The 24,530-nt window shown below is 44.2% G+C and overlaps 1 protein-coding gene across 6 annotated transcripts in view; it reads left to right on the top strand.

Annotated features, from left to right (window-relative positions):
• The window catches only part of SSH2 (slingshot protein phosphatase 2), a 90,639-nt gene that overhangs the window by 40,007 nt on the left and 26,102 nt on the right, over positions 1-24,530 (top strand). For 4 of the 6 annotated variants that reach the window (XM_030462570.1, XM_030462569.1, XM_030462568.1 and 1 more), the window contains 2 exons: positions 16,933-17,036; positions 21,746-21,810. In XM_030462570.1, coding sequence (XP_030318430.1) covers positions 16,933-17,036; positions 21,746-21,810 — 169 coding nt within the window. Of the gene's footprint in view, positions 1-139; positions 278-16,932; positions 17,037-21,745; positions 21,811-24,530 lie in introns of all 6 variants that reach the window. The other 2 variants (XM_030462566.1, XM_030462567.1) reach the window with 1 other exon arrangement.

Below are 24,530 nucleotides of genomic sequence, written 5' to 3'. Positions count from 1 at the left end.
TTCTGCCGCGTATTTTCCTTCGGGCAAACTTTCCCCCGGCCGCGGAGCCGGCACCGCATCGTGAGGCGGTCGGTGGGAGCGGGGCTGCGGGCAGCTCCGGCACCGCCACTTCCCGTTGCTTTTTCATTAAAACCTCCAGGTCTCGGCTGAGCGTTTCGATAACTCTTACACTGTGTGTGCCCGGCGGAGCCGCCGCTTCCCCCGGTGCCCGAGACGGTGGGGTCCGGTTCCGTCCCCCCCTCCCAGACACAGAGCCCGGCTGTGCTCGGGTAGCGAGGTACAGCCTTCCTTTGGTCTTGTACCTTGGCTCTCTTTTGGGTTTAAAGAAACGATTGGCTTCTTTATTTGGTCTCGTTTTGGCTTCTGACAAGGTGGCAGAGAGGGACTGCGGATTTGGGGTTGGGTTTTTTGTTTCAGGTCGGTGCAACAAGAGCAGGACTCAAACTTCACACTCGGGACCTGCTCGTCATGGGGGTGAGATAGGAGCTGATGCCAATATTTAAAGTACTGTCAGTCTCGGGCAGCTGGGCAGCTATAAAGTGCAGATTGAGTGTCTCTGCCATGTACTAAGCTGCTTGGAAAATCGGTCTCTCCAGCTGCACACCCCCCTTTGAAATGCAGATACAAATAATAATTTAATTTGTAGGCAATTAGCAGTGACTGGCTGAGATGTGGGGTTTGGTTGGAAGGATTAAGGGGGGAAATGGGTGCTATGGGGTGGGAGATAAGCTTTTGGAGAGATGGTCGCTGTGATCTAGCCATGGTTGATCTTTCTTTAAAGAAGCCAACTGCTTTTTTTATCTCTTGGAAACCTCATGAAAGGCTTAAAGATTGTGGGATAAAATGCTGGGTCCCACCTGGAATTGTGTATTTGTTGCAAGAAGCTCCTGCTAGAAATTGAGCTGCCACACATGTATGAGGTGTTTAGTAGATATTGCTGCTTGTGCTTGATATGGAATTAAATCTCCGGACTCAGTGGCCTCTTTTTTTTTTTTTTTTGAGCATTACCAATCACTGCTGTAGTTGGTAATCAGTTTAGTTAAGTCTCTCTGAGCCTTTCTTACTCAACATGGAATGCTTGTAATTAGCCATTTTTTTTCCACTGGCAGTGTTGCCTGTAAACATGATGGCTTTCCCTGTGGTTGCTGATAACGCAGGATTAACAGTGATATACCTGAACTGTTCTGGGGAAGCAGAGATGCAAACTGGATATACCCTGGGCTTTGGGAAGCAGCAATAATTCTGGAATTGTGGTTACAAAACCGGACCTACAGTAGGCTGAAACATTTCCTTACAGCCAAAGCTGATTTGCCAAGCTATAGTAGGTAGCTAGGTAACAATTTAAGTGCTTTTAAGATGTTTGTTTTGTACACTGCTCAAACACTTAACCCACAGTTTAGACCATACTGAAAGGAATCAATAGAAAGGGGAAATGCTGCTTGTCTCTGCTCCCTCAGTTCCACCTAGCCCTGCGGTTGTGTATTTAGCAGTAGTTTAAATTGCCACTCGGTTGGAAGGACCACCCTTTCCTTTTCTGTGGAGAGAGATAACTGAGTTATCAGAGAAGCTTATGCTGTCCTTAGCCTCCTGGAAGCGAAGATTATTAAGCATGAGAATGACAGAGCTTTTGGCCCACGCATAAATATTCTCAAAGGCTGAGTGCTGGATTAATATTTTGATAGTGTTCTCAATCAGGACCATGCTGTAGTTTTTTGGCTGGCATAAAAAAAGACCTCTTTTATTACTCGCAAGTACACAAAGGCTGATTAATATTGGATGCCCTTATTTCATTGTGGGCAAGACTTAAAAATCCAAGTTTTGTCATTTTGCTGTGCTAAAAACGTGTTTTCTGTGGAATGGGAAGGGCAGTAGTGACCCAAACATTATCAGAAACTTCTGTTTCAGTGTGTTCTTTGGTAGATGTATTTGGCTGATCAGCTCTGACTTTCAGAGATCAGCAGAAATTACTCTTGTGTTGACGCTTTTAGTCAGTAATGTTGTCAGCTGGTCTGAGTCTAATTCATTTCAGGTTCACAAGGATTCAGATCAATGTCCGAGAGACTTGTGTTTATCAAAAGGCTCCAAATTTATAGTTGTAACTCATTCCAGAAAGTCTTGCCAGTCTCATTGAACCTAGTGGGAAATCTGCTGATTAACTGGTTTATTTGTATGTAGGATTCAAAATTTACTTTGGTCTACTAAAACTTTAAGGCAGCTGATGCAGAGACTGAAAGAAAAAAGCAAAACTTTAGTCTGCAAATACCAAAGAACTTTTTTAACAGAGGAAACATGGAGAAATTGCCACAGATCCGTTCTTCTTCCTGCCTGGAGCCGCTTCCTCTGTCTTTGGCCAGGGTCTTGGTATCTTACTCATTATTGATGCCCCTGAAGTGTTTGTTTTTGGTTTTTTTCCTTGTCCCTGTGATAATACCAGATTCATCTGTCGCTCAGTTTTTCTCTTTATCACAGTAGCAAAGCAGGATTATCCAGCGATCAGGGTACTCACTTGGGATTTGGGAAGACCCAGCTCTTGCTCCCTGCTGTGCCACATCCTTCCTGTGAGCCTGTGGCCAAGTCTCACCCCAGTGTCAGCAAGGGAGCAGGGCCTGGAGGTGCAGATGGATGCTGAGCCTTTCTTTTGAACCCAAGGATTAAACACCTGCCTTTGGTGCATGTGTCCCCATGGCATTTTTGTACCATTTTTTGTGTCTAAATGCTTTTTTCTCTGCCTCATCTTCCTTTCTGCAAAGCAGCAGCAGAGTCTCCCAGGCCTCACGTTGAGCACGTGTTAAAGCACTCTGATATGTTTACTACTTCATCCTCCAACACTTTGGGAGCCAGATGGATCTAAAAACATGAATATGCTTGCTACTTTCCATGGTTCTCATAGTTGCTTCATACCAGTCTGCTTTCTATTATAAGATGTTAACTTATACTTTTTATAAGTATTTTAAACTTTGAGGGAAGAAAAAAATTAGCTAAAAAAGACTTTATTCACAGTGTTGTGGGTATATTTTGAAGCCCTTGAAAAAAAAACAAACAAAAAACCTCACAAGTTAAGCAGAATTATTTTCAGCAAAAGGTTAAAGGTAGCCACAAAATATTCTTGCAGACTTGGCTTAGCAGCCAGTTGCTTTCTCACATTATCAGTTGTCTTGTAAGCAACCACTCTTCTTCTCCATAGTGTGAAGAACAACACTTTACTGTGTAAGAGGAAGTTACAGGCTGTGCAGGTAATGATAAACTGTACACTGAATTACTCCACTGGGTAATTCAGGCTCCTTGTATTGCCTCCTCCTTGCTGCAACCTGCCTTTGTGCCCAGCCTGCCTTGGCCCTTTGTCCTCCCCCACCCCTTTCATTTACCTTTGTCATGGCTTTTATGCTAGAAAGTTTCATGACCATCTCAATTTAAATCATGCCAAGTCAGGAACTGAGGTAGGTGTGTGGATGCTGTTGCCATTGTTCAGAGAGCTTATTTATTTATTTATTGTATGAGGAAGCCTTAAAACCTTTTTATCTGCTCACGTTACTTCTGCCAAAACTTTGACCCTTCAGCAATTACACCACAATCCTTCAAGCAGTGTATTATTGGAAATCTTTAATTGCCTCTGTGCAATTGTAAGTGCTGTACCTTTGTGAGGATTGTATCATTGTGCTGAGAGTCAATGGTTTTTAAGAGTTGAGGAGATGCTTGGAAGCAGATGCTCAAAATCCTGGAAGATCAGCAGAGTGATTCCAGGTAGTGCTTTCAACTCAGGTGAAGTTGCCTTAGGAGCTGAGGGTCACTCTTGTTGGAGGTGCTTGAAATACAGAAACAAGTTAGTCAGCTCCTCACCTCTTGCAGAGGCTGGTAGGATCTGGAAGGACCACAGCCTGTTTTCCAGTTCAGTGTGTTCTATGTGCTCAGGGTTTGTGTGACTGCAGAGAACAGCCTCCTGCTCCAACATGGACACTATGGGAATGTGCAGGGAGGGGAACTGACCCCTTACCCTTCCTGCCCACCCCTCGGTGTGGCTCAGCTCCCCCAGCACACTGGATGAGCTTCCTGTTGACTGAGTTTCCTCGTTGGGGATTTCTCATCTCTTTTATTTCTTCTCTGATTGCGATAACACAAACGCAACGTGTAAAAGGGCTCTTGCTACCCACTGGTTGTTAAAAACTCCTTGCAAGTTGTGGCAATTGGATAAAAGCGTAGAATGCTGTGTGTTCCAAAGTTGATCATTAACTAAACCAAGGCTGTATTGTTCATAACTCCTTTTCCTGTTTGGCTTTTCCTTTTATTCCACTGGACGCTGAGGGTATTTGCCTCACCGATCCTTCCTGGTAGGGGGTTGGAAGAGAGACAGCGATGGTTATCAGACATAAAATCAAAACTTGAGCAACAAACCAGTGTTTCAAGGACAAACCCCCCACACCACCATCCATTTTTAAGCAATATGTTTTAGTTAGGAAGCCTATGCTGTTGGGCTGCCAAGTTCATGTTTTTTAAGGCTGTGAATGGTAGTATTGCCTCTGAGATTCTGTTGTTTTCTTCAAACTTCTGCAGATGTTCCTGTCTCTGGAAATGCTTGGGATTTTTCTAAAGACTACAAAGCAGAAGGACCCAAATGAGATTATCAGCAGAAAATGACCTTTTGGGGCCAGAGAGCAGGCTGGCTGGGATTTTTTTTTTTTTTGCAAGACTGTACTTCCCTGTACCTTTATCACAGAGCCCCTGGCTAAAATATTGATTTTTTTTTTTACAAACAACTTCAGGCTAAATTTCTTGAAATGTTGCTTCTAACTAGTGTTGCTTCTAACTAGAAGTTTGGAATTCTGCATCCCATTCTGCTTTGAAGAGTTTCTGTCTCGTCTGCATTGGTCTGACAAAGAGCATTTAAATTATCAGCCCCTATGAGCTTAAAACTAGTTCAGCAAATATTTTTTTACATTGTAATGGATGTAATGTGTACAGAGTAAATCTGCAACTTGAGTTTCCAGCCATGGTGTTTTGTAGCAGCTGGCTGAATACTATTTTCACAAATACATTGAGTAAAATCACTTCTGTTAATACTTCTGGATGCTTGTGCTTCTGCTGAAGGCTTCAGAAGATCTCCATTTGCTTTGCTGGGACACCTGGGCCAGAGTTGGGATTCAGCAGCTTGGGAAGTAACTGGAGACAAGCAATCATTGTTCTGCACCCACCTATTGCTGTGTTGTGTAGGATTAACCAAGGATTTTGTGACAGAGAGGAGCCTCCTGGTTCAAAGACATCAGCCTGCAGCTGTGGGAGGATGGGGAAAAAAACCTGCAGAGGTGAATGATAAAATTAAGCTGCATGCCAGCATTTGTGCAGGCTGGGGGCATTACAGGAATCCAGCCATGAGATCTCCATGTAGGGTTGGCACTTCTTAGCACTGGCAGCTCTTCAAATTTGGGCATTTCTAGGTACATTAAGGCCACAGGCTCCTCAGTCAGTGCATTTTCCTGTTTATACTGTGCTTATCTGGCCCTCATCAGTGTTGCATTCAGCCCATTGGGGTCTCTGGGCTTATTTGCAATAAGCCATTTAAGAAGTAGGTTTTTTTCTCAAAACACCTTTGTTACAAGAGGGCTAAATCCACAGACTGTTGAACCAGAAATTATTTAGTCCTTTCTTTTAAACAAATGATCTTTGTCACTTAGTAGTGAAGTCCTTAGTGTGTTCACATGCTTCTCTCAAATGGCTTAATGAGGCCAATATTGTTCCACCAGCCTGGCCTTTCTCCTGCCTGTGATCTCAGTAACTCCACAGTTCTGGGTTTGGTTCACACTTCTATCTTTTCATTGGAAAAATGCAGATTTGCTACAGCAGAATTTTGCTGTATGGCTCTTGTGGAGGTGCAGAGATGAATCAGAGTAAGTTTGGAGTAAGTCTGTCCTTTGGTCCAGAGCTGTCCTGCATTGCCCAGGGTGGGTTGGGACCCCTGCAGAGTTGAGATGAGTTGAGAGACTTAAGCGTCCCCTGGTGTTCCAACTGTGCTGTGTTTCCTCTCTCATGACGAGAACAAATTTGCTCTCCTGAGCATCTTGTCACCCTACAGCATCCTGATGGGGTGCTGTGGGGTGGGCTGGTACCTGTGTCTTGGCTCCACCACCTCTAGCTCAGCGAGGTGGTGGCCAACAGATGGGCAAAGGCAGCCATACTCTGGGTGTATTGCTGGTTGTAGGTTTGGCTTGCAAATGATGGATTTGCCTTTGTCAGGTTTCAATTTAGGGAGGAGTCTCCTTTATACAAAGGTACAGATGGGAAAAGCTATCATTAGTCTTACCTTTGTCCTCTGAAATGTAGTCTGAGGATCTTCTGCTTGCTTTCTGCAACTCAAGGCTGCCCTAAAATGAAGCTGAAATTGTTGGGGATTTTTGTTTGTTTTGTTAAGGCTCATTGTGTCGTGGCATGTGAAGAGTTTGCCACTGGCTTATTTGTTGTTATTGTTAAGAGTGGTTGTTGTGGGGTTTTTTTATCTTTATTTGCTTTGAAAAAGAGATGGAGAAATCTAAAACCAAATGTGAAGTGGAACAGCTGCATTCCTCCCTGTGTTGCAAACATTGCAAGCCGGTTAGTCTAAATAAAAACAAATAATTTGTCAGCACCATTTCTAGTCCTCCTGTTGGTTTACCACGATGAGAAAGTCCTAAGAAAGCAATTGGAGGAATATTCATGGGCCTTGTGAAGGGGTGAGGAGCTCAGGATAACCATCCCTTGGGAGCCATGGGATCATCCCTTCGTGTGGATGGGAGCCGGGTGGGTCCGTATTGCCCAGCTGCCCCTCTTGGTGGTGGAGCAAAACCTTCACACCACGTCACCTTTATTGACTTTTTTGTCCTTAGTTCCTTCAAGTACATCACAAAATGTTTTATGAGAGGCTCTCTAGCTTGAAATTAAGGAAATACCTACTCTAGAGGCTACTAAAAAACCCTTTAAGAGCCTTTTCCCTGAAGTACGCTCTGTTCTTGTTCAGAGACTTCTGGGGCTGTGGTACTCAGCTGTGTTTAGTATTCTGTTGGCCTTTCTACTTCAATGTGTGGCTTTTAAAGGGGTTTTCATGCTTTTAGGAAATACGAAGACCTGAGTTAACCACAGAAAACTGGCTGCCAAACTGCTTAATGTGCTAATTCTGATGAAATTTAGCACCTGCCTTTTGCAGGGATAAACACATCTGGAATTTCTGCTCTTCCGAGTTCAAGCTCTTGTAAAAATCAGACTTTATTTAATGTGTTTTCAGTCTTCATCAGCAAACCTTTGCAAGGTTTCTACATTGACTTAGAAACTCCTTAAAATGCATTTTGAAGGTAAGCACTGACATCTCCTTGTAACTGAAGTTAAAAGTCCCATTAAGGTGCTAAAAGAGTAGGTTACTTTGCAGCTGTACTGAGGAATCAGAAATGCAAACATGCAGCATAATGCTTCAAAATTATACATGTTGCTGTTTTTCCTTTTGTTTACTTTTTTATTTTAGTGAGCAGATACCCTGAAGAGGGGATGGTTCAAATGGAACTGCTTGGCCTCTTATTTTAAGTACCTTTTTATTTAAACTATCTGTACAGAGACATTGCAATGCTTGGGAAGAGTTTGAAGAAGTTCACTTAGCTGCTACTTAGGCATCTCCAAGCTCCTTTCACTTCTTGGGCTGCCCTTCATTTCAGCCCTTATTGAAGTTAGGAGATGCTGCAGTTGTGTCAGACATCCCACAGTCCATCAGCTTCTGTTTTAAGAGGTCTATGGTGAGTGATTAGTGGAAATTATTTCAGGAATAAAGGACTCCTGGTAAACTGATCCCTATTCAGAGAGCCAAAAGAAAAAGCAGAGTCACAAGGGATGTTGTCTCCAGGAAGAACGTGCTACATGCGTGGGGGGGATGAGTTGGATTGGAAAGTGATGCTGAGTCTGCCTTTCGGAATGCGTCATAATTATATCTCGTGGTCTGATTTGGAGAGCTTTTCCTGATGGCTCCAGAGACCAATTGTCACTTATACCAGTTGTAGTGCTTTTCTTGGGTTTTTTCTAGGGGTAGATGTGCTGTGTGTCCTCAGCACCAGTGGTCAAGGCAGCATCTCATTTCTCTGCTGGGGAGCAGACTGACTTTAAAGGCTGAGTCACTCCAGTTTCTTTGGTTTGTAGTTTTAAATTAAATATGAAGTTTATATTAACTTTGCTTTTAGGACTGTCCTAAGTGTTGTCTTGAAGAAAAGACAGAATCCATGAAACCATTCCAACTATAAAATATTTCTGATCCTTTGTTTTTGTTTTCTCACTACTGATTAAAATTTCAAGTTGCTATTTGGGGTCACTTTAAAGTTTGTATTCCCTTAATTATGGCTTTACTATTCCTTAAAATGACATCACTGGTGTATTTGCAAGGGTGACCAGATCAGTAGGTTGATTATGGGCCATATCTGCACAACAGGTAGAGCTCCTGGTGACTTCTAATTCAAATCAAAACCTACTGAAAGAAATCTGGCACTTGGCTGCTCTCTCTGAATCAGTTCACAATCTCACATCGCTGGTTCCTACAGACCATACTTTTTGCTAATCTAAAGGGACAGTCAGTTCACAACTGATTTTACAGTTCCTGCTGAAAACTGTCATTTAGGGCTCAAACAGCTTTTGTGCATGGGGGAGGATGCAATAAGAGTGAGAAAAAATGGAAAGTGCTGAGTGCTGCAGAAGTTAAAATACTGAAAAAATAACTTCTGGTTTTCTGCAAATCAAATCCAACAGCCTCTTGATGATTTTTGATGCTTTTGGTAAACAAGCATCTGCTGCTTTTGAGCACAGAGGAAAAGGCTTATTATTCAGCATTGATTTCTTTGTGTGGGGACAGAGTGGTCCTTGTTTTGGTGCTCTATTTACAGGGGTCCATTAGTGTATTTACTGAGGGCAGGCAAGGAGGCTGCGATTGGAGCCAGGCTGGGTCCCCAGAATAATTCCTCCAATCCCTTGTCCCACCCCAGGCATGAGGGCACTTTCAGAGCCAAGTCCTGGCACAGGGCAGTTTCACAAGATGACCGGACCTCTGCTCCCTGCTGTCTGCAGCCACGCTCGGTGCTGGCCACCTCTACCAGAACCAACAACCAAAGAAACAGACCCAAGTCTTTCTCGACCTGGCTGCAGCCAGGCTGTGGCTGCTCTGCTCTTCCCACCTCTTGGAAGCTGTGCTGGTACCCGGGGAGGGGGAGTGTGTGGGGCTGCCTTGGGTGCACAGGGTGCTTCACTTTGAGCAGGTGCCAGGGCCCTTGGCCAGCTCCTGCTCAGACTGGCCCTGTCCTGGGGAGATGGACCGTGCTGGCAGAGATTCAGGCAAGTCAGTGGTCTCCTTCCATCCTTAAAGTGCTGGGCAGACTTTGTCTAAATTTAGGTGCCTTGGCTGCTGTGGGGAGGGACAGCATGTTGACCTTAGCATGTCTCCCTGGACTTGTGTTACAGTCATATTTAAAGCAGACAGATCCTTCTTGCAGGGTGCTGCCAGCCCGGCCAAACATGGTCAGGTCCTTGACAGCCATGAATCAAGCACCTGCAGGAGCAGAGAGAGCAGTGAAAATTAGCTATAAAAGACCCTGTGCTAAAGGTATTTAAATGTAACAAAGAGAGACCTTTCAGGCTTGCTGGTTGTTAACCAGCTGCTGGAAGATGTGTCAGATGCTGTTTAACATTTAAAAAGAAACAAGATGTGCTTGAAGGAAAGGTTTTCCAACTCTGCTGGCAATGGAAATTATTGTGTGGTTTAAAGATGATCAACACGGACTATGTTAATTCTGGGAGAAAAAATGATAAATACTTGTGAATCAATGGGGTCTTCTTTCTGAAGATAACTAATCAAAAAGCTTTTTTTTTCTCTGATCCTTCATGTGATAGAATCTCCTTAAGAAGTTTTCTCATGTTGATTAAAGTGTTTTTAAGAATGTATTTGTGAAAGCATTTTGTTCATACCACAGCAGCTGGCTCATTTTGGACAGGCTGACACATTGTGGAGTGCTCTCTTGGGTATATCTGTCCTGCTTCATGAACCTGATGGTATGCATTAAAGTTTGTGGATGTTTAAACAGTGTATAGTGCAAGAATAATGTCATGTAGGGCTCTAATCTGGGAATGTCTTGACTTGGAGACCTGGAAGCCTTTGGGGACTATCATGTAAAACAAATTCCTTTCACTGTCTTGCTTCCGGTCTGGGTCTCTAGCTTTAAAAACTGCAGAGAATCAGATTTCTTCTGTAAACATCAAGTGCCCAGATTTCTTAGGAAGCATCCTAATTGTGTCAGCTGCCCATTTCTAGTGTGTGGACTGCTGTGCTCAGACTGTAGAAAAAATGATTTTTTGCATCTCTTTGGTCCCAAATTCCAGAGCATGTCAGCTCTGTTTGCACAACTTATTTCTCTGTTGCTTTTTGGACTATTTTTCTTTCACACCTGGTAGATTGTCTGAAGTCAGCTTGGAGGTTGATGATGGGCCACCCCACATGTGGCTTGCTGAGACTCCCTTAGTTTTGGGTACAGCAAGGTAGACAGTGAAGTTTCTTGCTCTTTGTGCTGGATGGGAAATAACTGCATTTTAGTGTGTCATCACTTGCATCCATCTTTGCATAACTCTGTCCTTCATTGCCATGGTGAATCACACAGCATGCACCCAAGTTTGAATTTACTGAAATCAGTAATAACCTGGTGATCTCTGCTGCAGCAGGATGTCCCAGCCCATGCTGCATTCCAGTGGTGACAGCAGGGCTGTGACCCAGTGCATCTCACTTGTCCATGCTCTGCCCATCCTCAGTGTGAGGAAGTGTTGAGCTGGTTCATTTATAGGCCAAAGGATACATGGGGGGGACAGGAAACCAACATGGACTTTGATGTTTATCAGAAGTTAGAGAATGTCATCTTGAAGGGTCCAGCCTAAACCAAAATCCATTCTGATTTCTTTCACCTGTAATAAATAAATCCCAGCCCTGGCTGTGAGGGAGTACATTGGATGGGAGTGTGAAGGTTGGCTCCCCCCTGCAGAGCCAGGCCCAGGAGGTGGAGGGATGGATGCTACAGGTGGTTGTGGCACAGCACAAACCTGATACAGCTGCGTGGGCTGAAAACTCTGGCTGCAAACAGCAGCTGTCATTGCTCCCCTGGCTGGCAAGGCATTTCAGGCAGGGATGAGTTTCTCAGCCCAGAGCTGTCATCGTTTGTGCCATCTCCAAAAGGTGCCCCCGCTCTCACCAGCATACCCAGCCCAAGCTGTTTGGATTCTGAAGTTTTCAAAATGGTTTCTGGAGCTCAAGTGATCCTGGTGCAGAGCACTGGTGGCATGTGTGCATGATGGCTTTTCCCAGGAGTGGGCTTGATTTGTAGACCATTAACCAGCAGGGTATTAAGTGGATTTCCAACTCCCTTGTTGGCTGACTGAGGCTGCTTAAATCCCATCTCTGAAACTGCCCATGAGTGTTGTTGTTTCATGCATCTGAAGTGGTTGCTTTTCACTTGCAGTCTACTCCATTTTGCAAGATGTACCCTGTAAAATCTCTTCTCATATGGAGCAAGTAAAAGGAATGCCTTTAGAGTTCAAAGACACATCCATCATCTTCACCTTTGGGTAGCTTCTAGCAAACTGTAAGCTTTTCTTGTTAGCTCAGCTCCAGTTGATGTCCATACTGGAGACCTAAGCAAGGGAAAAGACAACTTGGCAATGGCCAGAAGGGATCAGTAGATAAGGCAGAACAAACAAGTTACCATGGGCATTGCAGATCTTTCTGTGGGTTATGCTTTCTGTGTCATTGCAGCTGAATGATCTCTCCAGGGAGCCCCACCTTGGAGCAGAGGAAGTGCCTTTAGAGAGGGGTTTTTTTTTTGTTGTTTTTTGTTTGTTTGTTTGTTTTTGTTGTTATTTAAAAAGGCATAAATGCAGATGTTGCTAAAAATGCAGTTTGCGTCAAACATCTGAGATGGAATGAGTTCCCACACTTTGTTTTTCTTGCGTTGTTTCTTAAGTTGCAAAAGTGCTGAGTGGCAAGAGTCAGCCTTTGTTGGAGAACCACTTCCCCTTTCTTTCCCTCCCCTCAGTGTTGTCACCCCTGTTGACAGTGTTGCAGAGCCCTTTTCGGTAAGCCCTAGCCCTTGTTTTGCTCTGCACTGGGTTTGTTTCTATTTTGGATATCAGAGAAGCCCAGACTTGTCTGTGTGTCTGCCAGCTGACCCTGTTAATACAGATGTCATAGAGCAGCCCTGAGTTATCCTTTTCCAGTTCCCTGTTGTGGTGGGTTTTGTTTACTGGGGTTTGGGGTTGGGGTTTTTTTGAGTGCCTGGTACTACTTGGCTTGATGCAGAGCTGAGACTTGGCTTCTCAGGAGAACCAGGTGCCTTCATCACTTGCCTGGGAGCAAAGGCTTAAAGTGGAAGTGAAACACCACTCTCCTCTGTATAATTCATTAATACTGTTGGTGGTTATTAAACCAGGTGCTTTAAAAAGTAAGCAGGGGAAATGGGGATTATTAAAAAACAAACTACAGTGAAGGTGAAAGAGGCACTTCCCTAGGGAGGGATGCTGGAGGTGTGATGCTCTCCTTTGGTGGGTTGATGGAGAAATGCCTTTGGCTGCCAAGCTGTACCTACTTCCAGCTGCTTCCCCAGCTGCTGTTGCACCCTTGGCTGGGGGACTGATGCTTTATTAACCAGGACTTTTCACCAGGACTTTTCTTGTGGGCAGGTAGAGCGAGTGGGAGGCTGGAGGTGAGAGTGGTCCCCCAGCAGATGTAATGCCTTGCCCCTGGGCTTGCCTGCAGAGGAAGGGAAATAGCCAGTTTGGGAAGGGGAGCAGGAGGGAGGAGAGAAATGACTTGAAGTGCTGAGAAAAACAGAAGGCTGCTCAGCCTGCCTTCCTGTAACTTTTTCCACACCAGGCACAGCAAGCTACAGTCGGAATTGCTGCTCTTGCAGGATGAGTCCTGGCGTGCTACAGGAGCTTGCTCTCATGTCCCCAGCTGCCCTCCCTCTACGCCTGTCTCTGCAGCCTCAGGAATGAGCTCTACCACTCCTGCCAGAATCTGAATGTTGGTTTTTTTCTTGGTTTTGTGTTTTGAAACCTGTAGGTTGAAGTAGGATGGTGGAGCTGAGCTGGCAGCAGATGAGCTGTTCTGCTCAGAGATACAAACCCCCTACCCTCAGCACGCTCCTGCTTCTCATGTTGGGCTCTTGAGGGAGCAGCCTGCCTTAAAACTGAGGGATAGTAACTGGACATGCAAGATTTTTTTCACTTCCTAGTAGACATATTTTCAGCATGTCTGTTCCCAGTCCTGTGCCTGGGGAGCTGCTGGCTCTGCCTTTCACCGCACAGCGGAGCAGTTTGGTGGAGCCCCCACATGCTTTAATCCAGATGTCTGCATTGACACTTCCCATTTTCAGGGCTTGGGCTGCTGAATGCTCCCAGTTAGTCAACACCAAGATTAACTGGTGTCATTCCTTGCTGCCACACTTGCCTGCCTGCTTTCAGAGAGCGTGTCTGCTTTATTTGTTTGCCTTTGCTCTGACCAGCCACTGGAGGGGAAGAGTGTGTCCTGCTGAAGCTCTCAACATCATCATGCTGTGTTTGCAGAGGTCATGATGGGTGGTGATTGTGTCCCAAGAGATGCCCTTTGGGAAAATCTCCTTTTCTCAGGGGTGGGAAGCCTCTGGAGTCACTGCACAACACTTTGGTCACAGGGAGCTAAATCTGGAGCCGAGTTTGGTGTAGAGATCCCAGGGCAACCTCCTGGTACTGAACTGTAGCTCCCAAACTCTGTTAGGATGCTGTCTCAGAGCTCTCTTCTGTAGAGTTGTGGTTAATAAACTCTTGAGGCTGACAGAGGAATTAGGTTTGTATTTCTGTAAATAATGAAGTAGTGAACTTTTATCCAAAAGTCAAGTACCCTGAAATCTTCACTTCCCCTATCCCACTGCTTTTTAATCTCCTCATTTATTCTAAGGGCAAAGGGGCTGTGACCTCCCTACTCTGCCATGTTGGTGCCTGTGCATGCTGGTGAGATGACAGCATGAGGTTTGCTCCTTGCCACGCTGACCCATTCCTCTGCACTGTGCATGGAGAAGTGGTGGGAGGACTTCTGCTGAGCCTTTCTAGGGCTGGTGTCAGCTCCAGTGGTTGTGCTACTTGCCAAGTGCCCCATTAAGGGCTGGGCTGGACAGGATGGAGCCTGCTGTAAGGGAGCTGCTCCTGTGAGTAAGTGGAGTCGACTGGAATGTCATCCTCAGGCTTGCAATAACTTAATGAAGTGTTTATTAGGATAAAGCATTGCCAGAAGCTGTTCAGGTGCCTCTTTGCTTTCCTTGCCATACTTCTAAAAAGGTATTATCTCTGTTCTTTCTGAAATAGTTTCCAAGGAAGGCTACAAGATTTCCTTCTGAGGATTTTACATTAAGGACTGAGAATTTTTCACTGAGAACTGGTGGGTGGTGAGGATGTGAAACCTTCCTCCTGGCTGGTGGTGCAGCACTTTGGATGAGTGTCTCCCTGGCCAAGCAGCCCTCTTATGTGGAAGGCATCATACAGGGGATGTCATGCAAAGATGATTTATGTTGCTGCATCGCTTGGCATAGTCTGTAAACCAGAAATGCTTTCTCTTTTGTGTCTTCAAACCAGTTGATTTGGTGTTTGTGCTTGGAATTTATGAACGGAGCTGTGCAGGGTGTGACAGCTGGAAAGGCATTTGCTATGTTTGCCATCTGTAAGTTTTATGTGGTTCCCTGATTTCATAGCATGATGAGAATTCAGTATGAACCATGCAGTGTTTTTCTCGTGCATGAGGAGCTCAGCTGCTGGGCAGCAACTCAGGGAGCAGGGGAATCACTGATGCTTTTTGTGCTGCTACGGCTCTTTAGAACCCAGGTCTTCTGAGGGGAACTTCTGTGCCTTTTGTGCTTTAAATAGTTGTGATGATGTCCCTTGTACAATTTCTACAATTTTATGCCTGGAAGAAACATTGGTACAAGTAGTAATTTCTTCTCTAAAAGCTGCTTAAGACTTCTGCTTGTGTTGGTTTTCTTCCCAGGGAGCAATGAATTACAAATAGCACATCATGAGTGGCCTTGAGGTTGCTACTTCACTTCAGAGGTGAACTGGCTAAATGTGAGGCAGAGGATTTTACTTTTTTCCACAACTGTAGTGCTGGGGGTTGCTTATAGCTTTAATAACATTCATAGGTATGCCCCAAGTAAGTCTTCTCTGGAAGAAAGGCACTGTAGGACAGAGGGCTGATGACGAGCCTGGTGTGCTGATAAAACACAGCTCAGCTTTGTTACCTCTGCCAAGTTGGCACCCACCCATTGTGGGTGCTAGTCTGAAAGCTCAAGTGTACTTCTGCAGGACAGCAAGGTGCTGCTGAATCAAAACATGTTTGAGCTAAGGGAGGGAGAAATATTTTTTTATTATTGACTTTTTTTAAGTTAGTGTCTTGAGGATAACTTGGTGCTTCTCCAGGCTTTAAGGAGCTGTGTAGCTTGAGGGCTTTCAGAGGATTTAGTTATCATGAAAAGCTAGAAAGGATCAGTCAAAATATTTTATGAGGGTGGTCTAAGGAAGCATCTGTGCTCAGGAGGCTAAATGAATTTATATTTTATTTCTGTTTGCTTTTCAGCTTTAGCATAGGTAAAGATCTCTGATCCATTTCAATTTTGGACTAGTAATTTTGCCTTTTTAAAATACTGGTTTTACTGAAACATCCAGTGCATGTTTGACATCTGGTTTAATTTTAGAAAACAGTCCTGGGAATAACTTTGTCAGTCAGGAGAGGGCTGACATTGGGATGTGCTATAGGCTTAAAAATGAAGGTCTTTTTGAGTGTGTGCATGTGCTTTGCTGGAGTTCAGAAAAACAATTTTTTATATATTTTTTTATTTCCCATCTCTGAAGGGAATAAATAATTAGGTATTTGTTTAAGCAGAGAAAGGAACTAAGAAGTTCCTAGTCTCTTCGGTTGAAGACAACATCTTTTTCAAGGCATGGAGCTGCTGTAGTGCACGATGCCAGGGACTCTCCCATCCTGTCTTATCATATTCATCAACCATCCTGTTGACTGTAGAATTGTTTCTGGCTTTCTTCAAAGCCTGTATGACTACCTTATCAATTCTGAGAAAAGCAGAAACCCTTAACTATGCAACAGGATGGCTTAATTGCACAATCTGGAGTGTGTCTTGCTTTTTTCCATGAACCACAGCATCTCTAAGAAAACTAACGGAAGATGTGCTTAAAATATCAGCTGTTCCACAGAACTTGAGAACTCTTTATTGCCCATTTCCACAACCTTCACTCCTCATGTGACTTCAGAAAGGTCAAAATCGAGGAAATAAGTGATGTCTGAATACAGTAACATTACAGTGTTGCATTTAATTTCTCATTCTTTGTGAGTTAATTATCATACATCTCACAGACAGTAGTTTCATGGTTTCTTAATCTGTTATGTACACTAATTTTCTTTTGGCTAGCTGCTGAAGGGAGACATTTGTTTCTGCAGGGCATCAGCTGTGTCTGAACCACAAAGCCCAGGGTTAACAGCGTCCATAATTACAGAGATGCGTGGGCTTGCTGTATTAATCACTGTTTAGAAATGTGGATCTCTCATCTTGACTTTCAAATTGAAAATATAGCCATAGGTTAATCCCCCCCTGCCTGCTCAGGTTCCACCTCTGCAGGCAGAGTGGCACCAGTCATGTGTCCTGCTTTCCAGTGTTTCTCTGGTCGTGTTGTTCTCAGTTATGCTTTGAATGTTTGCAGTACTTTTGAGGGGGGAAAAGTTCTTTACCAACAAACCAATTCCATCGAAATCACTTCCTTGCAAAAGAACAGAGCATGCATATTCAGTACCTTGTACCTCTCTTGTTCCATTGCTTTTCTCCTTTTAAAGACAATAGAGTTTTCCTTGCTCACTGTTTGTCTCTTCTCTTGCAGCATCAGCGAAAGCTTCCTCACTGTGAAAGGGGCAGCTCTCTTCCTGCCACGGGGAAATGGCTCCTCTACTCCCAGGATCAGTCACAGGCGCAACAAACATGCAGGTAATGAATGTGTTCTGCATCCCAAGGCTGTGGCTTCTCTGCTCCCTCTTGTTTCCAAATCCATCTTCCTTGAGTTTGTTGTCCCCAGGTGACAAATGTTTCTGTTGACACCATGTGTGTATTAAAGCTGGACCTCCTAGTCTCAAGACTGCAGTATTTAATGCTGATAGGAAAAAGTTCTCAGTACTCTCGTGTTTATCCTGCAAAATCAAAAAAATGAGTGACAGCAGAACAGCTGCTGTGAAATCAGATGGAGCTGATAACAACTGCCCCCAAAATACCATATTGTCATTTCTGTATGAGAAAGAGGGTGGAAGGTTGCCATCAAAGCCTTCATGCATTGCATGGGGAAACTTTAGGCTGTGATACAGGATGAGTAATTGTCCTTCCTGATCCGAAACAAACCGGTTGTGATGGAAGAAAGGGTGGAGACTTACCTGTACGTGGTGGTGAGGAAACCTCTGAGCAAAGTCAAGTGTGACTTTCCAGACGTGTGAGCAGAGTGAATAATTGAGTCAGTCATAATTCCACCTCCTTTATCTGGTGAAAGTTTGATTCATTTTTTTTTTTCGCTTTGACTCTTTGTTTGAAAGTTGATCTGAATAATGAAATGCAAACATCTCAGGGTGGGTTGTTTTTAATTGTGTATATGGTGCTTAATCATTGATGTTTTATGGAGATCAGATAGTGTTGGGTTTTTCCTTTCTATTACACAATCAGCAGGAAAAAAACAACTTTTGAGTTGTTTGAGACTTTCAGGATTTTGCATATGGGACAGAGACAAACAGAGATGCTGAAGTCAACTTTCTTTGCCAAAAGTGACCACTGGAAGGTGGTTTGATTTGGTTCCAGGTGTAGATGTCTTTGCACTTGGATACTATCAAACTCATCCAGCTCTACATCTAGCAGAGTTCCCTACCTGCTGACCAGTGAACCTCAAAAACTTTTACAAACATCTTTCTAGTAAGAATTTTAAGTCAAAAAGTAGTTAATTACAACCTTCTATGCAGACAAAGTGAAAGCAGTATCCAGTTACTTCAGGTGAATGCATTAATTACCACTTGTCAAAAGAAAATAAATTGTTCTGAAACTTGAGTTAAAGCTTACCTTTTTGGTTGGGACTGAAGTGAAATGGTCCTGTGTGTGAATGGAGAGTCAGCATTCTTTTAAAAGATTATCTTGACCTACCTTGGTCTTTTCTCCCTCCTAAGTCCTCTGCAGTGCTGAATCCAAGGTCTCCACCTGGAGTTGCTTCTTTGGTTTTACCTTGCAGAGGAGACCCACTGGATGAGTTTCCTTGTGTACCCATGCAAGGCAGCACAAACAGTTTTGGGTCTGTCTTGTCTCATCTGCTTCCCTACAGCTAACTTGGGAGGTCTGGAGGCCTTGTTGGAAAACAGTCTCTTGTCTAATCAGCCTAGAGCTTTTAGAAGTCAGATTGCCAAGAAAGCAAATCCAGTGTGTTGTAAGTGCTTACAGCAAGGTGTTTTGTACTTAGGAGGCTGGCTTGCCTAAGGGATGGAATTTTTATTCTTAGAAAACTCTTTGTTCCTGTGTCTTCAGCTTATGGGGTGAGATTTAATGAGGCATCAGTACTTACCCTTTCCTCAGTTTCCCTGCTGTCAAATGATGTGAGTGGTATAGTATTTTTTAATGGTGCTTGGAGATTTCACTGGAAATAGACCTTTCTTTTTTTCCTGTGAACTTTTCTAATGTACAGTGTGTACCTGCAAATCAAGACACCAAGGGATCAATGTGTCACCTTCCTGGGCAAAACACCTATGCCACCAAACTAAAACAGTGATGTAGAGACTATGGCTCTGTGGGGTGAAGCAGTCATTATCAGTGAGCTGGCAGAGCGTACAGCAAAGAAAACCATCTCCTTTCTTGGTCCCTGATAATCTGTGCTCAATTTTCATTCTCCTGTGTGTCATGACTTATCTCTGGCACACAAAATTAGAAGGGGAGTGGAGAGCGGACATAACTTTCCAGTATGAAATTGCTGCCTATGGATGCAATAGTTTTTCAAGTGGCTACAAGAGGAGTTTCTAGGAAGGCTGACTAACCACCCTGACCTCCCTTTCTAATTCATCAGAGGTGCTAGAATCCAGCATAAAGAATGAATGCATAACAGGAGATAATTAATGCTCACAGCCATGTCTTTAATCCTGTCATCTCCAGGAATAGAAATCACTAGCTGGCAGAATGACTCCATCAGGTCCCAGCTGTCTGCACCCCTCTCTCTGGGGGGTCCTGTGCCCTGTGCCACCTGGCAAGTGAGCTGTCTTCTGTAGGATGGTGGGCTTCCAGCAACACTGGAAGAGGCCAGAAAAGGATGCAACTTCTCTGGAGGTTTTGCTGTCTCTGGGATACTGTAAATCACTTTTCAGATCCCACTGTAGCTGATGTTTTACACCTAGCTTGCCAGCTCGAAGGAAACAAAAGCATCTGCTCGTTGCTGGACAATGTGATAGGAAGCAGCAGGCATGCTGTGAATGCCAGTGAAGCCGACAGCTCTTCATAGGACAGGATGTGATATCTTTGTGCAGATTCTGGCATGCTAAAACCTTTCCTTTGCTTTTTCTTAATCCAGGAAGCTTACAAAATGCCTTGTGTGTTTGGGGCTGAAAACGCTGCAAGTTGTTTAAAGCTGGCCAAGGAAGCAATACTTTACTTTCTAGCTCTGGAGCTCCTGAGGCTGGCAGTGCAGGCTGAGGAACAGGGAGGAGTGTAATAAACTTTGTGAGGATGGAGGGATAGTGGAGCTTCTTGGCTGTGCCTTGCAGAAAAGGTTGTTGTAGAAACTTCCTCTCTTTTTAAGTATTGAGATAAACCAGTAGTCTTGGTGGTATAAACTGTCAGCTCTTAAACTGGTTTCTGAAGGTGAATCATTTCGTGAGAGAACTGTTACCCTTTGGGAAGGGAAAAACTGAAGGGGAGCATCTTTCATTTCAACTTGCTGATCACATTGGAATGCCTCATGAGTCAAGACTTGCTGAGCTCTTCCAGGCTGCAGGTGGGAGGTGCCACCTGAAGCAGAAGGACCTTGGTCTGTTGAATCCAGTACTGATTCCCACTGTTCCAGCAGCTGAAACTCACTGGAACTGAGCAGGATTGCCAGGACTCTGCCCTGCTGTTGATGTGGGGAAGTCCTGTCTCCTGTCTCCCACTGCACCCTGGGGAGGACAAGCATCCAATGGATGGGCCGACCTTTCCTATGTTACTTGTCTCCCTAAATAATTGCTGGTCAGGGAGGCACATGCCATCCTCTCCAGTGCTGAGAACAAGGTCCTTGGGCAGGAAGTAGCTCCAGGTGCTTGTCAGTGCTGCTACTTTGTATGTGACTTCCCTAGCACTGCAGTGCCTCAGTTTTTCCCACCCTGGGTTACAGATGCAGTCTCAGGTCATTGACTCATTCTCCAGATGCTGTGTTTCAAGGAGGAAGGAAGGGGAGAGCAGGGAATGCTGTGTCCTGTGTAGCCTGCTCCACACAAACTTGTCTTGGTCCCATCAGAAAAGGGCTGCAGCAGCCCTTCAGCCATAAAAATCATTTATAAACCAGTTACTGTGTTCTTGCTGGGCTGCGTTTCCTTTCTTCTCTTTCCCTTACGTGTCACTTATGGATGCAGCTCTGGGCCTGAGGTTTCCTTACTTCTGAAGTCTGTGAAAGACCATGGATTCTAGCACCTCTGATGAGTTAGAAAGGGAAGCCAGGAAGGACTCAGCCTTCCTAGAAAATCCTCTCCTAAATGCTTGTGCTGAATACTTGTTCCAGCACTGGGGCTCTTCCCTGCAGTGTTAGCTCAGCTCATCTGTAGGGGAGTAGAGTGGGTGAAAGAGTAAAGGCTCTTTTTCCTGTTCTCTGCCACCCACCTGGCAGCCTTGTGTGCTCCTTTCTGGGAATGCAGATTAATTTTCAAGGTAGCGATTGAAAAAAAACGTAAAAAACAGCCTGTTGCTGGAGGTGTTGTTAGAGAAACACTTGGCTATCTATGGGCCAGGGAGGGGTGCTGAGGAGTCACTCTGACAGGACCAACAGAAAGGCATCTCACTTGTCTTTTGAAAGCTTGAACCTGTGACTCTCAGCTCTTTAAAGCCACTGTGTATCTATTACTTGGTCATTTTTGGTTTTTTTCCTTCAGTCTTCCTCAGCCCCACCAATAAAAGTGTGGGAAGCACTTTCTGGGAAAAAAAATTCTGATTTTTGGGTGACAATTTTTAGCTGCTTTTGGGTGAAGCTGGTACATAGCATCTGTGTACATGTGCTGCTCTAAAGTGGGACTGAATCTCACCTCAAAGCAGAAACTTTTGCCTAGGTAGTAGTTCTGAAATAACCAGTAAGTTGGTGTAAAAGAAATAGCAGATTCCTGATGGGAAGTGTGTGGTAGAATGAAATGTTGAATCATGGGGTGGGGACTGCTGCTACCTTGTCTTTTCAGGGAACAAAGGATCAAGTACTTTTTATTTCTGTTAAAAAGATAACAGGACTTAGGAGGAGAGAGAATGGTCAGATGGGAACAGGTGAGCACAGGGACCAAAGAGCAGCTGACTAAGAGGTGGAGTTTTGTCATCTCTGAGTGGGTGGGAGTGACAATACTTAAGGTGATGTGTCAGGTTTCTGAGTGCACATTTTCTCTGGCTGGACAGCCGGAAACTCATATGTGATTTAAAGCTATTTTTATGCATTCACCTTTCCCTCTTTCCTGCAGGGGATCTCCAGCAACACCTGCAGGCCATGTTCATACTGCTCCGCCCAGAAGACAACATCAGACTGGTAGGCTGGCTTTTTGCTTATCTGCTGTTAACGAGTATAAAGGTTAAGTTCCACTTGACAAATACACCTGTGTAACTCCTGAAAGCAGTGGTGCATGTATGTTTGAGTGGTTTCATCTGCAGGTTTGGGGAGTCTTCTTTCCAACCACAAAAGGAAAAAGCAGCTCATTATGAAAGGCGTATTTGGTTGTGCAGTGAGACAATTTGTATGGCTAGAAGACTGCCTTTGTCTGAACCAAGTTCTGAGTACTTACACTCTCAAAATGCATTGTAGCAGTTACCAGAGAGACTGGGTAAATTAGCCTGGTGTCCTATTTAAATCAAGAAATCAAGAGTGAGTCACTTATGTCTGACCAACATGAGCACCTGCCTTTCCACATGAGTTCATTTGTGTTCCTCACTCTGCTCTCCTAACTTGTTGCATCCCAAAAGGCTGTGGCTCACCAGGAAGGAGCATGTAGGATCCCCCTGTAGGTATGCACCTATATTGAATGTTGTCTTTCCACTTTTCTGGGTTGTTGCCTCTAATGATGTAATGAAAATCAGGCATTGCTTTTTATGGCATTGATATTCTGCCCTAAAGACCTCCAGAAGCCAAAGAAGATCAGTGAGAAATTTTTCTAGGACATGTTGAAGTGCTGTACAGGGTTAGGCATGAATGCAGTGTATCTCCATCTCTCATCACTCAGTAGCTTGAAGTTTCTTTACTGTGTTGTCTTGGTGCTTCTTAGCAACATATGCTCAAAGCAGGACTGCCAGCATCAGAAGTGCTATTCTGGCACCTCTGGTTTGCTGAATCCTCCTGAGCTGTGCTGGAGCTAGACTGATCTGAGCATAGCTAGGAAACATCCAAGGTCACTATGGAATGCTTTAATTTTAAAAATGACCACTGAAAATAACTTGCTATAAGCTGTCTTTGTAAGCAAACTAAAGGACCCAGACTTTATTAGGTACACCTTGCTGTCACTACAGTTTCAGTGAAAGTGATGGGATGGGGGTTCTCAGTGGTTTTCAAAATCAGAGCCAGGGTTAGAACATTGGAAGCTATTGAACAAGTCATTGTTCAGCAGTATCACTGGCTACATTGTGTGATTTGGGACAAATTAGCCTTAACAGCTGAATAAGGACTTTGTGGGCTGAGACATAAACCCTTTTGTTTGGAGCTGCATTTGGAATGCTGAAATCTTGCATGAGGTTAAGTTCGATGGTCTACTTGAATTTAATTGATTCTTGACCAACGAAGGGTGTGAGGAGCTGCAATAGACTCTCTCATAAAATAGAAGATACAAATGAGATTTGAAATATAAACAGTCCTGAGAGAAATACATTCTCTCCTTGTGTTGGTTGCTGTCATTTGGAGGGCATACTTCACAGCTCAGAGGGCAGCAGAGGAATCTAATCCTCTATAAACCTACACTTAAAATTTGTAACAACTCTTGTTTCTGTTGGAGCTATTGGCAGAGTTTTTTAGCCTTCCATGAGAGCAGGATTAGAGCAATGGTACCACTGTAAGATCAGTAGGAAGGGGAGGAAAATGAGTTAAGTGTACAAACTGATTGAACGTGTTCCTTTAGCTTGACAGAGCAGTGAACTGTTCACTTAAAGATGTTTAATAATACTTTAAAACAATATTCCAATGAGAAATGTGTTCCTGTATCAAACACCTACCCTTGTGTAGCATGAAAAAGATGAAAGGGTCAGTGGGAACTTACCCCTTGGAATGTGCTGTTCATAATGGCTGGTAAAATATCACATCACAGTTCTGGCAAAACAAAAATGCATCAGAGAACGAAGTTGGCTTGTGTTTAGGTGAGCCTAAAACTAAGGAGAGTGTTGCTGGCCCTGAAAGGACTACAGAAAGACCTCTTGTTCATGAACAGACTATAAATAACCTTCCCAAATTGAGGAGAAAGCTAGCTCTAAGCAGATGAGATGTTGAGAAAGAACCTTCCATCTCATCCCAGTCCCTGAAGCTAGGCCAGCCTCCCTAGATAGAGTGAGCTTTAAAATTCCTTCATTGAAAAGGAGTCAGACCACTTCCTTGGTATTGTCCTGCTCTTAGGTGAGCCTACATCCCTAGAGCTGAATGAAAAGATTAGAGACCAAGCTGTAATTTTGTACATGTTGGAGTGCTAGTAGTAACTTTTGAGATGGGCCAGTTTTAAATGTAAAGTTTGCTGGTTTATTATTCTAGTAAATTTAGCAGAATACATTGTCTGCTCCAGTTGTGGTCCTTTGCTTTGTGGTAAGGGTGTAAATGTTGGATGTGGAAAGCCACAATAAAGCCCCTGCTTCTCTTAATTGACCCCCCTAAAAATCCCACCCCAGTGATGGAGCTACATGACCTTTCCCTGCTGTTTGTCTAGCCATGTTCTAGAGGGTCTTGGCTTAAGACCACACTTCCCATGACTGCCAGCCAAATTGGTTTAGCAGAGTAACTTAGCTTATGTCAGTCCTCTTGCTGCTGGACTGTCCTCAAGAGAAGCAGAACAGAGTTTGTGTGTGAATGCCCCAGACAGGGGGCAGCTGTTGTCCGCCTGCTCCTGCTTTAGGCAAGGCTTTGTTACTGTTTGAGGTTTGGTTCCTGATGTAGATAATGACTTTAACCACCAAGACCTTGGTGATTTATCGCTCTTCTAGGTCGAAGAGCACCCTCTCTGTTTTGCTACAAGTGGTTAGTTGTAAAAACAGCAGAGTTCACACCTTGAAGGCCTGGCCACT

This window comes from Calypte anna, chromosome 19 (genome assembly GCF_003957555.1).
Source record: "Calypte anna isolate BGI_N300 chromosome 19, bCalAnn1_v1.p, whole genome shotgun sequence".
Lineage (NCBI taxonomy): Eukaryota > Metazoa > Chordata > Aves > Apodiformes > Trochilidae > Calypte > Calypte anna.
The sequence above is the reverse complement of the archived record's forward strand: the minus strand, read 5'-3'. Positions and strand labels throughout refer to the sequence as shown.